This window comes from Trichosurus vulpecula, unplaced genomic scaffold (genome assembly GCF_011100635.1).
Source record: "Trichosurus vulpecula isolate mTriVul1 unplaced genomic scaffold, mTriVul1.pri scaffold_40_arrow_ctg1, whole genome shotgun sequence".
In the NCBI taxonomy this organism is placed as follows: Eukaryota; Metazoa; Chordata; class Mammalia; order Diprotodontia; family Phalangeridae; genus Trichosurus; species Trichosurus vulpecula.
The window spans coordinates 89,455-107,404 of record NW_023494524.1 but is presented as its reverse complement, the minus strand read 5'-3'; the positions used below and the strand labels follow the sequence as shown (position 1 = coordinate 107,404).

The 17,950-nt window shown below is 37.3% G+C and overlaps 1 protein-coding gene across 1 annotated transcript in view; it reads right to left on the bottom strand.

The window, feature by feature from the left end:
- Positions 1-4,668: 4,668 nt before the first annotated feature.
- Positions 4,669-17,950, bottom strand: part of LOC118833340 (host cell factor 1-like) — a 37,132-nt gene continuing 23,850 nt past the window's right edge. Inside the window, exons 17-26 of the mRNA XM_036740702.1 lie at positions 15,074-16,607; positions 14,599-14,759; positions 13,067-13,574; positions 9,679-9,963; positions 8,817-8,926; positions 8,572-8,709; positions 7,887-8,072; positions 6,998-7,295; positions 6,192-6,255; positions 4,669-5,990 (exon numbers count right to left, since the gene is read on the bottom strand). Of these exons, the coding sequence (XP_036596597.1) occupies positions 5,951-5,990; positions 6,192-6,255; positions 6,998-7,295; positions 7,887-8,072; positions 8,572-8,709; positions 8,817-8,926; positions 9,679-9,963; positions 13,067-13,574; positions 14,599-14,759; positions 15,074-16,607 (3,324 nt within the window). The 3' untranslated portion in view covers positions 4,669-5,950. The remainder of the gene's footprint in view (positions 5,991-6,191; positions 6,256-6,997; positions 7,296-7,886; positions 8,073-8,571; positions 8,710-8,816; positions 8,927-9,678; positions 9,964-13,066; positions 13,575-14,598; positions 14,760-15,073; positions 16,608-17,950) is intronic.

Below are 17,950 nucleotides of genomic sequence, written 5' to 3'. Positions count from 1 at the left end.
CTTTCACCAAGAATCAGGTTTCATCAAAGATGAAACAAGCTCTCTTACCACTTGTTCCCAAATCTTTACCACATGGTTTTGATTTCAGCAGGTCAGAAAACCGTAGACATAGGATGGGTACCTGCCTAGGCCTGTGTTTCCATCTATAACATCTTTGAAGCCACCAGCTAAATTCAACTACTGAAACTCAAGAGTTGTTGAATACATTAGTCAATTTCTTTTCAGTTACATGACACAAGCAGTCAACAACCAGGTGATCATGGACTTGGCACTTTTCCCTTGTGGATAGCCTCATCTAGCCACCCATTGAACATTTAATGCCACTGGGATTAATTCTGTACAGAAAAGTATTCTCATGATCAGAAAGAATAGAGTAAGCTGCTATGTCTTTTTTTTTGTTTGTTTTCAACATTCATTTTTATAAGACTTTGAATTCTAAAATTCCTCTGCACCCCCAACTTCTCTCTCCCCAAGACGGCATGCAATCTGATATAGGCTGTATGTGTACAATCTTATTAAACATAGTTTCACATTAATCATGTGAAAGAAGAATCAGAACAAAAGAGAAAAACCGTGAGAAAAAAAAGGAAAAATTCTGCTTCAATCTGAATTCAGACTCCATGATTCTTTTTCTGGATATGGATGACATTTTCCATCATGACTTGCGGAGCTGACTGTGTACAAAGTTCTTCTCACTTCACTCAGCTTCAGTTCATGTAAGTCTTTCCAGGTTTTTTTGAAGTCCACTTGGTCATTGTTTCTTATAGCACAATAATATTCCATTACAATCATATACCACAACTTGTTCAGCCATTCCCCAACTGATGGGCATCCCCTTGATTTCCAATTCTTGGCCACCACAGAGAGCTGCTATAAATATTTTTGAACACATGAGACCTTCTATATTACAGGATGAAACCATCATTCTATCAGAAGAATCAAAGATTGTGACATCTCACAACTTTTTATCTAAAATAAAGTTCCTAAAGAACTGAAGAATTTGGAAAAATGTGAATCTTTTTTTTAAAAATTTTAACAATATGAATCTTATGGGGACTTTATAGCTTTGAGGCTAAAAATAAACTATTTTAATAGAATGTTAACAATTAAAAATCCAATTCAGGGTGATCCTCTTCCTCAGTTTGGGAGTTTAAATGCTTTTTCAAAAGAAATTTATTTAAATTTTTTTTTTATTTTCAACATTTACTTCCACAAGATTGAATTCCAAGTTTTCCCCCATTACTCCCAAACCCCAAGACTGCATTTTGATTACCCCTTCCCTCAATCTGTCTTCCCTTTCATTCCCCACTCCTTCTTTTATCCCTTTCTATATCCCATTGCCTTTTTATTTGATTTCCCAGCTGCATGTAAAAACAATTTTTAACATTTTTTTAAAACTTTGAATTCCAAATTCTCTCCCTTCCTCCCTCCCCACATATCCTCATTGAGAAAGCAAAATTCAACATAGGTTATACATGTGTAGTCATGCAAGACTTCCATAATAGTCATGCTATGAAAAACTGCCTTCCATTTATTCTATTCTCTCCTTTCACCCCGTCCCTCCTCAAGTGTTGCTTCTGATTATGCCCTCCCCAATCTGCCCTCCCTTCAATCATCGTTTCCCACCTCCACCAGCCTTATTCCCATCTCCTCTACTTTCCTGTAGGGTAAGATTTATCAAGAGTAAGGTTCACTCATTCCCTCTCACCTACAAATGTAAAACCTTTTTATTGCCTCTTTTGTGTGAGATAATTTACCCAATCCTATCTCTCCCTTTCTCCTCCCAATATATTCCTCTCATCCCTTTGATTTATTTTTTAGGTATCATCCCATCATATTCAACTTACCCTCTGCCTAACTTTTTATTTTCAAACACAAATTTTCCTTCCTTCTGCTTACTGCCTCTACCCACTCAAAAGGCAAGAAAAACAACCCATTACAAATAACATACACTTGTAAAACAGATTTGTACATTAGCCATATTTTTAAAAACGAAGAAAGAAAATATGCCTTAATTTGGACCTGAATCCATTAGTTCTCTATCTGGGATTTGGCGAGTCATTTTAAGTAATCAAATTTACAAAGTTGATTATTTCTACAATGTTGTTATAATATAAATCATTCCTGTTCTGTTTTCTTTCTTCTGCACCAATTCATGCCAGTCTTCCCAGGTTTTTCTCAAACTATCCCACTTCAGTAGCCTTCTATCACATTAATATACCAACATTTAGCCTTTCCCTTTGAATGAGCATCCCATTCCCATATTCTTTCTTTGACACCCCAAAAAGTGCTACTACAAACACCTTTGTGCGTATGAGTCTTTTTCCTCTTTCTATGGTCTCTTTGTAAAAACCAAAGTGCAGGGAGTACTGGTGCATGATTTTATGTTGGAAGATGATTCTGCACTCAATGCAACCTCTGAAATCAAGATACAACAAAGTATGGATTGATTTTCTGCATCTTGTGCTAATTCTGGCCTAACAATCAACACCAAGAAAACAGAAGTGTTTAATCAGCCACCACTTGGTTATAGCAAACAGAGAAGTTTTTAATGCTGTAGATAAGTTCCCTCACATTGGTAGTGTACTTTCCAGGAATGATTGATTATAAGGTTGACATACATTGCCAGAACTAGCTCAGTGTTTGGGAGGCTCCAAAGGAAAGGATGGGAGAGAAGACCAAATTGCAGAGCAAAGTGCTGGAATCAATTCCACTTGAATTGTCTTATGAAGATTCTGAAGATCACCTGGCAGGATAAGGCACCATACACTTTTATTGAACCAAGCTGCCAAGCATTCAAACTCTGCTTCAGAGAGCGCAATTCTGATTGCTGGCCACATTGTTCAAATGCAGAACGCACGCTTGCCAAAACGACTATTTCATGGAGAGAACTCACACAAGGCAAGCACTCACATGGTGGCTAGAAGTGATACAAATACACTCAAGGTCTCTCTCAAGAACTCTGGAATTGATTGTGTGACATGGGAGACACTGGCTCAACATGGGGTGCCCACATCAGAGAGGGTGCTGTGGTCTATGAGCAAAGCAGAACTGAAACAACTCAGAGGAAACCCAAGATACACAATTGTCTTGGATCACTGTATTGTCCAGAATATTGTTACTGTGTATACTGTTCTACTGCTCACTTCAATAACGTTCATATACATCTGTCCCGGTTTTTCTAAAGTCCACCTGTTTATCATTTCTAAGTTGATGGGCATCCCCTCAAATTCCAATTTTTTTTTTGCTACACAAAAAGAGGTGCTTTAAATATCCCTGAACACCTAGGTCTTTTCCTTTTGTTTTCCCTAAATCTCATTGGAATACAGATGCAATAGTATCGCTGGATCAAAGTATATGCAGTTTTATGGCCCTTTGAGCAGTTTTAAATTGCTCTCCAGAATGACTGGATCAGTTCACAACTCTACCAACAGTGCAATAGCATCCTAGTTGTCTCACAACCCCTGTAATATTTATCATCTTCCTTTTCTGTCATACTAGCCAATCTGATAGGTGTGAAGTGCTACCTCAGAATTTTTAAATTTGCTTTTCTCTAATTATTGGTGAAAACTGCCTTTTCATGTCCTTTGACCTTTTACCAATGGGGAATAGTTCAAATTTTTACAAATTTGGTTCAATTGCCTTAATACTTGAGAAATAAAGCCTTTATTGAAGAATTGTTATAAATTCCCCTCCCCCAATTTCCTGCTTTCCTTCCAGTTTTGGTTGCATTGGTTTTGTTTGTGCTACCCCCTTTAAAATTTCATGTAATCAAAATTATCCATTTTACTATCTGTGATCCTGCCCTGTTTGGTCATAAATTTTCTGTTTGCATCCCTGAATCTTGGCAGGAATGTTTTGTTCAGTTGTTTCTGACCTCAATTGAGTTTGGTGTATTTTTTGTTAGAGATACTGGCATGATTTGTCATTTCTTTCTGCATCTCACTTTGCCAGATGAGGAAAATGAGGCAAATAGGGTCAACATGCCCAGGTCTGGCCAGTAAGTGTCTGAGGCCATATGTGAATTGGATAAGTTCAAATGTTTTCTTTCATGTTTTAATTAAGAGACTTAGGTACTCTTTACCTACATAAAATATACTGAGTGGCTTAACGACAGAACCACATTTATTTATGTTGTTTTATGTTCATAATGTGCCTTGATTTGAAAAATTATGGTATGCTCTGTAGTTAATATATCACAATGTAGTCAAACATAAGCATCAGTTGAGTCTAGAGGACTGTTTTTACATTAGGTACGATGAGTTGGGTCTTCATCAAATATAAAGTCAATTGAGCTATTTTTCTTGGATATGTTGTCCAAGGTTACTTCAAGGTTAGATGGGCATGACCTAGGACTAGGTAATGTGTTGAACTAAATGTACAAAGAAAATGCTGCAGTTTCATTAAGGTCACAAGGGAGTTTGAGGTGGATAGTACGTTGGATTATTTATTGGCTCCTTAATTCCTGATAATTGCTCAGTGAAAGCATATCTTCAAATTCCCCCAAATCATACTTCAATCAATATTTATAAGATTGCTGGAGGGTAAGTATCTTTACATAGTGAAAAGAAGAACTAATTTCCCAGATGGTGCTTTTGGACTGCTTCTGAACTAAGGACTGGACCAGGAAAAATTATGGGAGAGGCAAAAACTAAAAGACACTGATGGTTATTTTTTAAAAAGTCATTTTAATTGTTCAAAATAGCACAAAAACAACATAGCACAATACCAACATTGGGTTAGCAAGGAACTTTCTTCATTGTAAAGTATGCTGTTTTTCCTCAAAAATGGAGAATAAAAGGGTAAGAATAGGAAGAACGAAAGGGAAACCAAAGGAAAACATACAATACAAATGACTAAACAGTAAAATATTTCACAGTGAAATAATTATAATACAAACAAACTTGAAAGAAACTCTAAAGCTCTGTAGGGCTTTTGAAGGAAAAATAGTGGTGGGATAGACTTGTGGAAAAGAACAGAGAGTAGAGTAACTATTTTTTTCCATTGTACTAGGAATAATGGCAAATTTCTGTACAGGCTTCCAAATAGATTGAATATTGGGGGTGGAATTTGTACAGTAAAAACAAAACAAGAGCACAATAAAAATGTTAACATCATTCTATCAACTTCAACTTTTAAAATTTATAACATTACCACTTCTCTAAGACCATGTAGGGTTTTAAATGGGGTAGGCTTTCCACTTTTATTGATGAAAGTCTGCGCACTAACCCCCAACCTGTGGTATCTCCAGGTAATATTCATGTAACAATGGACATGTGAATTTGGAACAAGAGGGCTTTGAATGATCTTCTAATTTTCTCTACAGTTGCTAATGAGAAATAAGGGCAAATAAATTAAAAGAATTTAAGTGGTAAAATACTTGTGGTAAAAGACAGAAATACGACTCAACAGAGTGTATTAATGCCAAAAAAAATTCACTAATCACACCTATTTCATTGGATAGAACATTATCTATAGGAACAAATAATGTGGGAATTAAGATCCTCAATATACTGCCCGCTTTTTCTTTTTTTAAAATAATTATTTATGTATTCTCTCTTTGAATGCAGAACAAGAAAAATTATGGTTTCCCATGGAGTAAATGAGCATACATGGGTCAGAAGGATTGACTGAGGTAACTGAATGTCTTCTTCCCATCACCATGACTTTTACCTTTGGACTAAAATGATCTGAATTCATATGTATGAAGAAAGGTATGGTGTAGCTGTAACTTGTAAGTTTATAAGTTTGTCTTAATCTTAAGCTCATCTGATTTCTTAATCATTTGTTTTGCGTGACCTCATTCACCAACCCCCAACAAAGAAAAACGACAAAAGCAATAGTGTCCAGTAGCTCACATAATACACAGTGATGCCTCTGAAGCAGAGTTGAGGACGAAAGTGAGGGTGGAGCTTCCTGCATAAGAAGGGACTAGGTAATCAGCCTTCTTTTACTGACCATCAGCCTTGGATTTCTTTGGTGCTGATTTCCTTGGTGGGGAGTGAGAAAAAGAATTAGTATAGGAATGTGACAGTTATATTAGCATTTCAAGGGCTGGGGACAGTCTTCAGGATAAACAGAATTCAAAGTCAAGTTACTAAAGCACTTGACACCTTTCCCTCCTCCCCTACATAATTTTGTTCTGGCTTTCCCTACCACCCATGAGGTTAAATTGAAGGGTCTGTGCTTACATTTCAGGGGAGGACAGTGGCCTCTTGTTGGCAGGCTTTGCATTAGAGCCATGTTTACTAGATTCTGTAATAAAAAATGGAAATTAGAGTAGAATTACAAGAAGATCAACCACTAAAAGATAGAAGAAAAATTTGAACCCTAATTCTCAAAGATAGAAAGATTCAAATAATACCCACATCCAAGCACTATTACTTAAATGCCTAAATATATAAAATCTTAATTTCAACCTATTTTTTCACTATAATTCTCCGAATGTGCATCTTGTCTTCTTCATCAGCCCAGAACTCCTCTAAGGGATGGTTTTTGTTGTAGTCTCTCACTCTGAATAGCCCTTCAGTGTCCAGGTCAGAGATCAATTGAGATCTATATATATGAGTAACCAAATGTTGTTTTGTGAGAAACATTGACTCCTTTCCTGTTCTTTGCTTTCTCCCTTTATGTCTCCTTCTAATTTCTTTTATACTTCTGATCTGAGGCGAAAGAGAGGATATGCCTTTTTTTTTAAGTCTTTTCACAGCTCTCAGAATAAGACTTTAAACAAAGGACTACTAAGGACAGAATAATGAAGAATTGGCTATGTCAGGAACTATTTAGGCAAATCCTTTAATTTCACAGCTGAGAGAACTGAAGCTCAGAAATTAAATGATTAAGAATCAGCATTTGAACTCAGATATTTTGAATCTAAATTCACTTGTCTTCCTACTATACAATTACTTCTTTCACAAGGGTAACATACTTGATAGATTCATTCCTCATTCCTAATACCTATATAAGTGCTTTGGAGTGATACGTGGATTGTACCTACCTTGTAGCCACCTGACTTGAGTTGCAGGGCCATAGCCCTTCTCATTTCGAGCAGCAATTCGAAAGATGATAGCAGGTTTGGTGGTATAGTCAATGTGAGCATTGCAAAGACTGGAAGATTGTACTAAGCAGGATGGATTGGGACCACAGTAGACACGCATGAAAGCTAGCTGAGCTGGGGCTGAGCTCTTCTGTTCAGCTAACTGGGAGCTTTGAATGGCAAGGTATACAGAATATTCAACGATTTTGCCTGAAGTCACTGAAGGTGGTTCCCAGGTAAGATGGGCACCATCTGGGTTCTACAGAGAATGGAAATGGGGGGAGAAAAGGAAATGGTTGGAAAATTTCAGTTCAGAAGACTTGAGTGCTATTCTGTAAGACACAAGGTAGGAACGATTAGTGCCCTCTGTGGAAAGCCCAGGTGCCCTTATCTGAGTAATATCCAAATTATACAGCAGTCATCTTCCACCTATATTTATGGAAACAGATAGTTCGGCTGACAGTGTTGAGACTCAAACTCAAACTTTATCTGACTTCTAGTTTAGGATGTCTTTCATCATACCATAATTTCTCCTTGCTCATACCGTAATTCCTCCTTGCAGAGAAATCTATTTCCTGCCTTACTATAATGAAGATTTGTGCGGTCCTCCACGTTAACCCCTCCACTCAATGTTATGTTTATTGTTTACTGATTGATAAACCAGATCAATTATCCTGGCTCACTGTGCTGAGGTCTTAGAATTGTCTGTGAGTATTTCGCTCTGAAGACTGCAGGCACCAATGGCAGGAACTAAATCTACCTCCCCTGGCATCCTTAGGAACTATTCATATTCTTATAAACTGACCAAATAATGAAAGGAAAAGTATAATTGCCATGGGGGAATACTTACTTTACTAATTTTAATGGCACAGGGGGCTCCAGGGAAACCAGGAAGACATGTTTTGAAGGCTGAGATCTCACTGAAGGGCCCTCGGCCACAGGCATTGATCCCTGCTACTCGAAACTTATAGGCTGTACCTGGCTGCAACTCTTGCTTTTTTAGCTGACTATAGTCAGGAATAATGCTGGAATCATACTAGAAGATGGAGAATAAGAAAAGAGAAACAAATAAAATAAAACCTTATCTGTCAGATGAATGCACCAGCAATAGATTACAAACTATTTTTAGGATTTAAAATCTCTGGCTAGCAGCCAGCAGAACACAGATAAGGCCACCCTAGGAATCATCTTGGTTGGGTACAAGCAGTCCTAGCCCAAGTACTAAGAGTTATTTCCAATGTATCCCTTACACATTATGAATAACCTATAGGTGACTATTGTATAATTAAGTTGCAAAAACTATTAGTTTGGCCCAAGACTTATGGCAAAAGCAGATAAATGAAAAGGGCTGGATATTTCCAATTTTCCAAGGACCCAGCCCAGACAGATAAATAAACAATACTCTCTGCCAGTCAACTACTCAGCTATGACATCAAAGCCATAGTTAAATCTAGCCTTAAAATCAGACTTCTATACAGTTATTCCAACCTGTCTACTACAGTTTAAAAGTTTCCAAGTCTTCCTGGGGGACTTACATCCATGAATGAAACATCATCAGGTGGCAGGAAATAATGAGTCACCATCAAGTTGGTGCCTCTAATGATACCCACATCAAACCACTGGTTTTCCTTTTTCACGGGTGCTTTGATGGATGGGGGTGGTAGGTCAGGTTTCTAGAGGAGAGGATGTATTAATAACAGCAATTGTTCTAAACATAGGGTCCCAACTTTCAGTGCCCAAAAGGTGCCTACCACCGCTATTTCTATCATTTCGAACTCACCAAAACAGACTCGATACCACTGGCTACCTCAGTCAAGGCAGCTGCAGCCTGCAGTTTGGCTGGGCTGGCTATTTTTGGGGAGGTCACAAATGTACTGGATGTTGTGAGACCTAGTGAAAGACAGAAGTTAAAGGAACACTCTACTGGGACATTCAGTCATCAGTTTATCTGCTTTACCTTATACTTAAAAACATTTCCCCCTTTCCTGCACAAAAACAGTTCTAGAATGAAGAGGGATCTTTGAAATCATTTAGTCCAAAGTCCTAATTTTAAGAAACTAGAGCTGAGAGTAACTTAAAAAACTTGCCATGTATCTGAGATATGAACCAGCTTATTCCTTACTATCCTTGCTTTTTCTGGTACCTATTCTTCGTCTGTAAATTTCTTGACCTGATCTGGGTTTTATCCTTTCTAGTACTCTTTCCATTATACCAAACTGATAAGCAAAAGAAATGAGATTCTATATATTAATATTATACCTAACATGTCCTTTTAGCACACTTACTATCTCAGAAACCTACATCCTATTATATTTTCCTCATCCCAAGAGCAATAGCATGCCACTGGAATTGACCAACGGGGAATAATAATTTTTTCCCCATGCATTTCTGTCTCAGAGAATGCCCTGTCAAGATAATAGCATTACTTTTAAGCCTGTTCCCAACTGGTAAGTCCTTCCCAAGAACACTGTATTTAACTACTTGTATTTATTCCCTTTATATGCTTTTTCTGTATATTCTTAAATATATCTTTTTGCTTCCCCTATCAGATTGTAAGTAGGAATTGTTTTATTTTCTCTACTTTTACCTCTAACATTTAGCACAATGTCTGGCGCACAGTTAAGCAGTGGATAGATACTTACTTCCTATAGCTGCAGAAGACATAAGAGTGACTGTGCTGGTACCAGAACTGGCTGCATCACTAAAGCCACTGCTCTCAGTGGTAGGGTCATTGAGACTGTCAGCAGGAGCTAGGGCCTCAGTAGGGACATGGTGTTGATGCTGCTGTTGTACCAGGACAGCAAGCTCTTGCTGGGTCAATCCAATGGGAATGGCAGTAGATTGACCTTCCTGGGCTTCCGTGGGCAAGTGTCCCAGTTCTGTCTCTGTCACTGTTGTTTCTGATGTATCCATGGACTCTGAAGTGCCTGTCCAGGAGCAAAAAGAAATGCTACTCAGCAGTAGTCTTCAAGAGCAACAATGGCAATCCTAACTCAGAGCTGACCTAAGTCAATGACCACTGCTATTTGCTCTCTTCCTATCACAGATGCAGGTTTAGGGTTAGCTCAGACTTTAAGGCATTGACCTGTTCAGAGACTTCATTGTTCACCCAGTCTAGATCTTGTCACAAAACAGTCTCTTTTAAAATTGTTTTTAAGAACTCTCCAGAAACTATGCCCAAAGTACTATAAAATTCTGCATTACCTTTAGATCCAGCAATACCACTGCTAGGTCTGTATCTCAAAGATATCTTTAAAAAAGTGAAAAGGACGCACAGGTACAAAAATATTTACAGCAACTCTTTTTGTGATGGCAAAGAATTAGGAATTAGGGGAAGCCATCAACTGGAAATGACTTGGAATATGACTGTAATGGCATATTATTGTGCCATAAGAAATGACAAACAGGATGATTTCAGAAAAACCTAAAAAGACTTACATGAACTGATTTATAGTGAAGTGAGCAGAACCAGGAAAACACTGTGTAGTAACAGCAATACTGTTCAATAAAGAACTGTGAAGGACTTAACTATTCTCAGCAATACAATAACCCATTAAATAACCCCAACCATAACCCTAAATCCCAAAGGACTCATGTTGGAAAATGCTGTCCACCTCCATAAAAGAAAGTGATGCTGTCTAAATACAGAATAAAGCATACTATTTTTCTCTTGTTCAAGTTTTCTTCCACAAAATGACTAACATGGAAATGTTTGACATGACATACATATAAAACCTATATCAGATCATTTACCATTTTGAGAAGGGGATAGAAGGAAGGCAAGGACAGAATTTGGAACTAAAAAAAACATTTAAAAATTGTTTTTGTATGTAGTTGGGGAAAAAAATAAAAAAATTTTTTAAAGAAATTTCTAGAGTCTTAAAAAACACATTTTAGCTCTTTACATCATAATAACTTAAAAGTCAAGACTTTCTAATCACACTCACTGCTTTTAAATTCTTTTGCCATTCCACATCATGTTAGTTTCTAGCGAAAGAAAGCTGTTACTGATATGATATTCAACTTTTATGTTTTAACTTGCACAATTCTCCATAATTTTTAGCCCTATACATTTTCTCCTTACCCAGTTGCACCCCTTAATCTGCTAGGATTCACTCCTAACTTTTCAGTATGTACCCCAAATTTCAACTATGTCCAGTCTGCTTAACTTACACATACCCCTATATCCTATCACTCAACTCGCTATTGTGAGCCTCTAAAGATGCTCCACCTGAAGGTCAATTAGAGGTCTGAGTCAGCTCTTAATAAATGCTTTACTTATCTACTTAAGTGTCTCATGAAACAATCTATCATACTGTGTTGAAGATTTGGAAGTTAATCCTCACACAGAACATTTGTATCCCTCAGACTTCAACCTATTGATCCTGTTTCTGCACTTTAAAACAAAAAGGAATAGCTTTCTCACCAGATAACTGGTCAGATTAAATTCTTTTCTTCTATTTGTACCCTCTCCAACTTCAGGGTAATAGTGATACAAAAGATGATACAAAACGTGAAACAACTAGAGTGAAACACAAATCCCTAAATTTAACTGCTAAGAATCTATGAAATCATGCCATATGCCTTTTTTTTTGGAGGGGAGAAGGCAGGACAATTGGGGTTAAACTGTCCAAGGTCACACAGGTAGTAATTGTGTCAAGTGTCTGAGGCCGGATTTAATCTCAGGTCCTCCTGACTCCTGGGTTGATGCTCTACTCACTGCACCACCTAGCTGCCCCACCATATGCCTTTTTAATCCAGACAGACACAGTTCTTTATTTCTAAATATAAAAACAATACAACCTTAATGATTATGAGTCATTCTGTAGTACTTGGTAGAGCTGACCAGTTTCTTAGATGAATTTTCATATGCGCTGTGGCATGTGTCTATCAATACAAAAGGGAATTTGTGCCTATGTAACAGACTGAGAAATGATTTTGCCAGTTTTGTCTTAATGGCAATTAAAGAGTATTTGCTAAGTTCTCTATAATTGTGAGCTGCACTTCTCTAAAATTTGGAACATGCCATTTTTAAAACCCTTATAATATACTCTGAATACTGTGCATAGTTTCTCTTTTTAAAACTAAAACCAAAATAACATGGTTAAAATAAAAACATCTTTATCCTACTACTTTTCTCTCCAAACATTCCAGGTTGATGATTCAACCTAAAACACAGCAGAAATAATAACTGGACATAACAGTCTAAGCTAAGCACTCTTTAATCAGTTCACAGTAATAATGGAATTATTCTTATCCATACAGTCTCATTTTATATTAGATGTTCAAGTAACATTACACTGACTCATAGTGAATTTGCAGTAAACTAAAACGAAACTGTCTAGGGATAGCTTAGTCTGCACACACAGCAACTGTTTCAATAAGAAAAATTGTTGAACTATGTTTTCTTATTCCAATTGATTTTCTGAAGTAGAAGACTTTGTATTTATTGCTAAATAGTTAAAATTTTAACTTGCTAAGACTTGGCCAGGTCTTAGTCCCTCTTCTCTTTGTAGTATTTCAGATAATAATCCTAATAGCTCCTGCTGGTTGACACATCACATTTATGCAGATGACATGTTCCTATTTATTACCTATTACATACATTTATATAAATTTATACAGTTTTTCTCCACCATGCTCAGTTTATTACCATAGCCTACCAGTTCTACTTCACATCTCTCTCATGTACATCTCTTTCTTTGATTCAAACCATCAGCATTCTTTTATTCAGGGCCTTTGTCACCATTCCCCTACTCTGTTGCAAATAATCTTTGTACTGTCTACCCTTGACTGAACTGCCCAAAGCTTATAGCGATGACAATTTTTATTCTTTGCAATTGTATTCCCCACTACCTACCACAGAAACATCAGAAGTGGTTTATGTGCCAGTTTTTCACTGCTCACCTTGTGCTGCTTTGTACCCACAACATATCCTTTCTCAACATTTTTGTGATCAATTATTAGTTAGTTCAATCATACCTGATGTCACCTTAGAAAACAGCTTCATGCCTTATATGAGCCACTTACCCATTGCAGCTTGCTGGGCAGCCTGTAGCACAGCTTGTATGGCCAAAGCCTGGGCTTCTTCATTGGCTGCTGCATGGGCTGCAGCCTCAGCTGCTGCAGTGACTGCAAGCTCTTCTGGGGAAAGTCCAGAAACCATCAGTGTTGTGGTGTTCATCTGTCCCTCAGCCACCAACTCATGAGGCAGAGAAAGCTGATCAACCTCAGCTGAACTGTTAGAGTCCTGATCTGGTGAGAATTCCTTAGCTTTATTTGTGTCTGTAGCCACCTGATTCTCAGAAGCTTGAGACTGTTCCTCTATAGGTGGCCCTGGGTACTGAGTGGGCTGCAGGAGGGGTGATGGAAGTGGCAGTTTCTCTCTTGACTCTTGGTTGGATTTTATTTCATCTGCATCTAATATATGTGTAGCAGAAAGAGTTGCCTCTGTGCTAGGCACAGTCCTTAAAGTTGCATCTGTATCTGGAACTTTGTTAGTCTCCTCTGGAGGCATTTCTATCATTAATGAGATGTTCTAGAAGAGAAAAAATGCCTCTATCAGAGACAAAGTCTAATAATGCTTGAACAATACTATACAAATGGCTAATCAACTTTTGCTTGAAGACTTTTGGTGAGGAGAAGCACACAGCTTCCCTTTTATACTTACATATACTTCTTAAGTCTCTTTTTCTCTTTATTAAACGCCCCCAGTTCTTTTAAATAATTTTCACATGGCATGACCTCAAATCCTTTCAAATCCTGGTCGTCTTCTCTTGAATATGTTGACCTAGCTTATCAATGTTTTGAATACACTGCTCCAGATGTGGAACACAGTACAATATAACATAATTATTATTCTCCTAGTCCTGGTTCCCATATCTGTCTACTTTAAAAACTACATATACTTCTTTTCTGGACATTTTATTGTGCTGATTTTTAGCCCTTTAAAAAACCCAAGAGCACTTCCAGACAAACTATCTAGACATAACTTCTACAATTTGCGACTAAGGTGGCTTTTTTGGAATTCAAATCAATGGGTCGTTATTTATCCACACTTATTTTCACTTCAGTATTGCCAATACTGTCTTCATTGACATATTTTTGGATGCTGACTGTTCCTAAAATGTGTTAATTGTCTCTTTAGCTTTATGCCATCTATAATCTGATATGCATACCATCAATGTGCCTTTATCAAAAGCATTGATAAAAAACAGCAACAGGGTAAGAGTATATTTTTTCAGACCAATTAACTTCCAATTCTAGCATAAAACACAACTAGCTGAAATATGAAAAGGCAGTATTGTAAATTTTTTTAAAATCCACTGAAATTTAAAAAGTGAGGTGAGATGTTAAATAGAGACCGGAGATTTAAAATACAATGATGTAAAACTGAAGTTATTTTAAGATCATAAAGATTTATATGAATGTTAATAATTATTAACTATATAGAGAATTCTGAACTTAGAAGAGTAAGTTATTCCTAGAGAACCAAAAACAAAGTTGTAGATAGGAAACTAGAGAATGCTATTCAACTCCATTTAGAGTTAGTTTGTTCTCACTGGAACTGAAGAACTGGGGATCAATGTAGACTGTGTTACAGTGGTCACTGCCTGTGACTGTGTAGAGATGGGTATTGTCATACTGCTGGAACTAGTGGTAATCACTGAAGTGCCATGCGTGTTCCTTATATCTTCTTGTCCGCTAGTAGTTGGTGGAGAAACTATGAAGGAAGAAATCGGGATAGGATTAACAGTATTAGGATTACAGGAAAATACCTCAAAAACTGCAAAATTCTTAAAAACTTAAAAGGCTGCTGACTGCATTTGGGGAGATTATAACAGAACATTACAGTCAGTCAAAAAATCCTGTTCTTCACCATCTGTGATGCTTTATTTTGTCTTTAGCAAAAAGCCTTTAGGGATGTTTTAAGCATACATTATGACATATGCCCAAGTGTTTGATTTGTACAAGTTCCATGTTTCTCCCTTTTATTTTCTACTTATAAACTGAGATGAAGAGAACAATTTTACTCACCTTCATTGGAGCCCATATTTGAGGTGACAGTAGTGGCTGTGTGCGTAGTACCTGTTTCATGGGTTTCACAGGGGGGATTTGAACACAGCTTTTGTCCAGAAATAACTCTTGAAGTTGGTGATAACACTACCAAATCTGAAACTGTTTCCAAAGTTTTGAGGGAAGAGCTGGGACTACAAGGAGGCTCTTGGTTCTTACTAACAATTTCCTCTGTGGTACTGAGAGTTGTTTGCTGCATGTTACTATTATGGCTAATGATCATATGGGAGCTTGTAGTAGTGGCTGCATTTATAGTATTTGTTTTATGAATTTCACATGGTGGATTGTAGTATACCTGTTGGACACTGTCCGTAGTTGAGCTAACACCATTATGGGTTTCACAAAGAGGATCAGAACATATGAGGGGAGATTGTGTTTCTGTGGCTTTTGTAGTTATGGTCAAACTGTTTTGATGTAGTGGGCATAAATATTTACTGGATGTCTGTATCTCAATGGTTTCCCTGGTAAATATACTTAGCTGTGCCATGGTGGCAGTGGTTTTGTGAATGTGATCTGTTTCAGAATGCCAACTTGTCGACCTTAGTGACTTCAAACCTGACACGATATTGCCCATGGTAGATGGGCTTGTTTGCTCAGCTTTAGTACTCTGGGTATAAAGCCCCTTGGTACTAATACTAGTGGTGCTCTCTTTGAATAAAGACTTTTGGCAAACCTGAATGGCAGTTGCTGACGTTAACTCTGAGGGTTTCATAGATAGGACAGTGTTGGTTGAGCTATTCTGATGAATTTGGCAGGAAGGCCTGGTGGGAGACCAAGATCCTTTAAGCTCCCCACTCATGCCAGGCTGAGCTGAAGCTAAGGCATCACCCATGTGTATGTGTTTTTCATGCTGAGGTCTACTAGGCATTGATTGACTGGTGCAGACGCTGGACATGGCTGCAGTGGCTGTACTGGTGATTCCTGTCTCATGAGTCTCACATGGGAGACTGGAACAGACATTTTGTCCACTAATGCTACACATGGCTATGGTGGCTGTATTGGTGGTGTTTATTTCATGGGTCTCATACGGAGGATTTAAGTACAAACTCTGTCCCATGCTCATGGTTAGGGTGCTTGTTAATTTGGCATTTATCACTGTTGAAGTGCTGGCAGTGCTTCCCTCAGGGGTTTCACAAGGTTGGTTGGAGCAAGCCTGCATCATATTGTCATTTTGTTGTCCAACTGTTGAAATATTCTGTCCATCACAGATGAATTGAACCTGTGTGGACTGTGAAAAGCCCCCAAGATTGGCTATGCTTGTGGTCGCTGTATTGGTGGTACCCGTCTCATGGGTTTCACATGGGGGGTTAGAACACACCAAAGTCACAGTACCAGGCTGCATGTCACCTTGGCCTGAGTCAGCAATTGTAACTGTAGCAGTGGGCTGCGCTGTAGTAGGTGAGGCCAGGATAGAGACAGGGAGATCATGTACTGGTTGAGTCTCCACAGCACTTGGTGTTGTAATCAATGTCACCTGACTGGGCTGAGAGACAGGCTATTGGAAAAAAATAAATAAGGAAGCAAACAAATTAATAGAAACATCTCTATTAACAAATATTTTCCTTTTACTCTGACATCTACTTTTACTTGGGCTTAGACAAAGGGATTTTTTATTTCTCTCAAATATAGATGTACATACGATTTAAAACACTGTGCAAAAGGAAGTAGATTAACCCAATAATTCAGTCTTATTTGCGATATATTCCAAATTTGATGTCTCACTATTTATTAAAAAAAAAAATGAGATAGTTTTTGTTATGTCTGGACTTAAACTCAACATGTTTAAAAAAGAACTCATATTTCCTCCAGAAATGCATTTCCCTCTCCCCTATTTCTGCTGCAAATATCATCATAATCTTTTCAGTCACACAGATGACGAAACCTTGGTTCTATCCTTGACTACTCAGTTGGCTTCTATCTACATGTCCAATCTTTGACCAAATCTTGCTTCTATGTCTTTGTACTCATTTGGACCGCCTTCATCATCTGTTGTTTTATATTCTGTAACAGATAACTAAATGATCTCCTTTCCTCAAATCTCTCCCTTCTTCAATTCATCATACAAAGAGCTAAGAAAGGGATTTTCCTAAAAAGTAATTTCAATCATGTCACTCTTCTATACTCAATAAAACCTACTTTTTAAATCTGCAAATATATTAATAATAAGAATACCCTTCCTATATTCTAAGTTGCTATGAAAGAATTTATAAGTATTGATGGCCCTAATCTGATATCTTACCTCTGTTTTCTAATATTCTTAGCTGTGTCTTCACACTCAATTATCTACTTCATATTTATTCTACATAATCATTTTTGTCCATGTTGTGTCCCCTGATACAATAAAAGCTCCTTGGGGTAAAGGAGAGTGGTTTCACTACTGTTTTATATACCTAGCACCTACCAGGAAGCCTGGCGAATGCTTAATAAATACTTTTTTACTGATGAACCAATGACTGACTGATGATAGAGCTTGTCCTCTAAGATGACACACAACAATTTCCCTTTTACTTAAAAGAGAGGATTTTTTTTGAGGGGGTAAAGAATAGATAAAAGACTACTTCAATTTTATCATATTTGCAGTTGAAAGTTTTATTTATTAGAATTTTTAAAAATATCATGGTTTTGTTTGTAAATATATTTGTAATTCTGACAGGATCTATGAAGCCATAAAAGAAAAAGAATTAATATAAAAATCCCAACTTAAAATTCCCAAATAGTGTACTACAAATGCACTTCTTTTTTTTATGGCATTGAATTCAATAAAAAGTGCAGTATCAAATAGTAATTATTTCTGCCTCATCTTGTTAATTTGTCTGATTTAACAACAGTTGTTAGTTA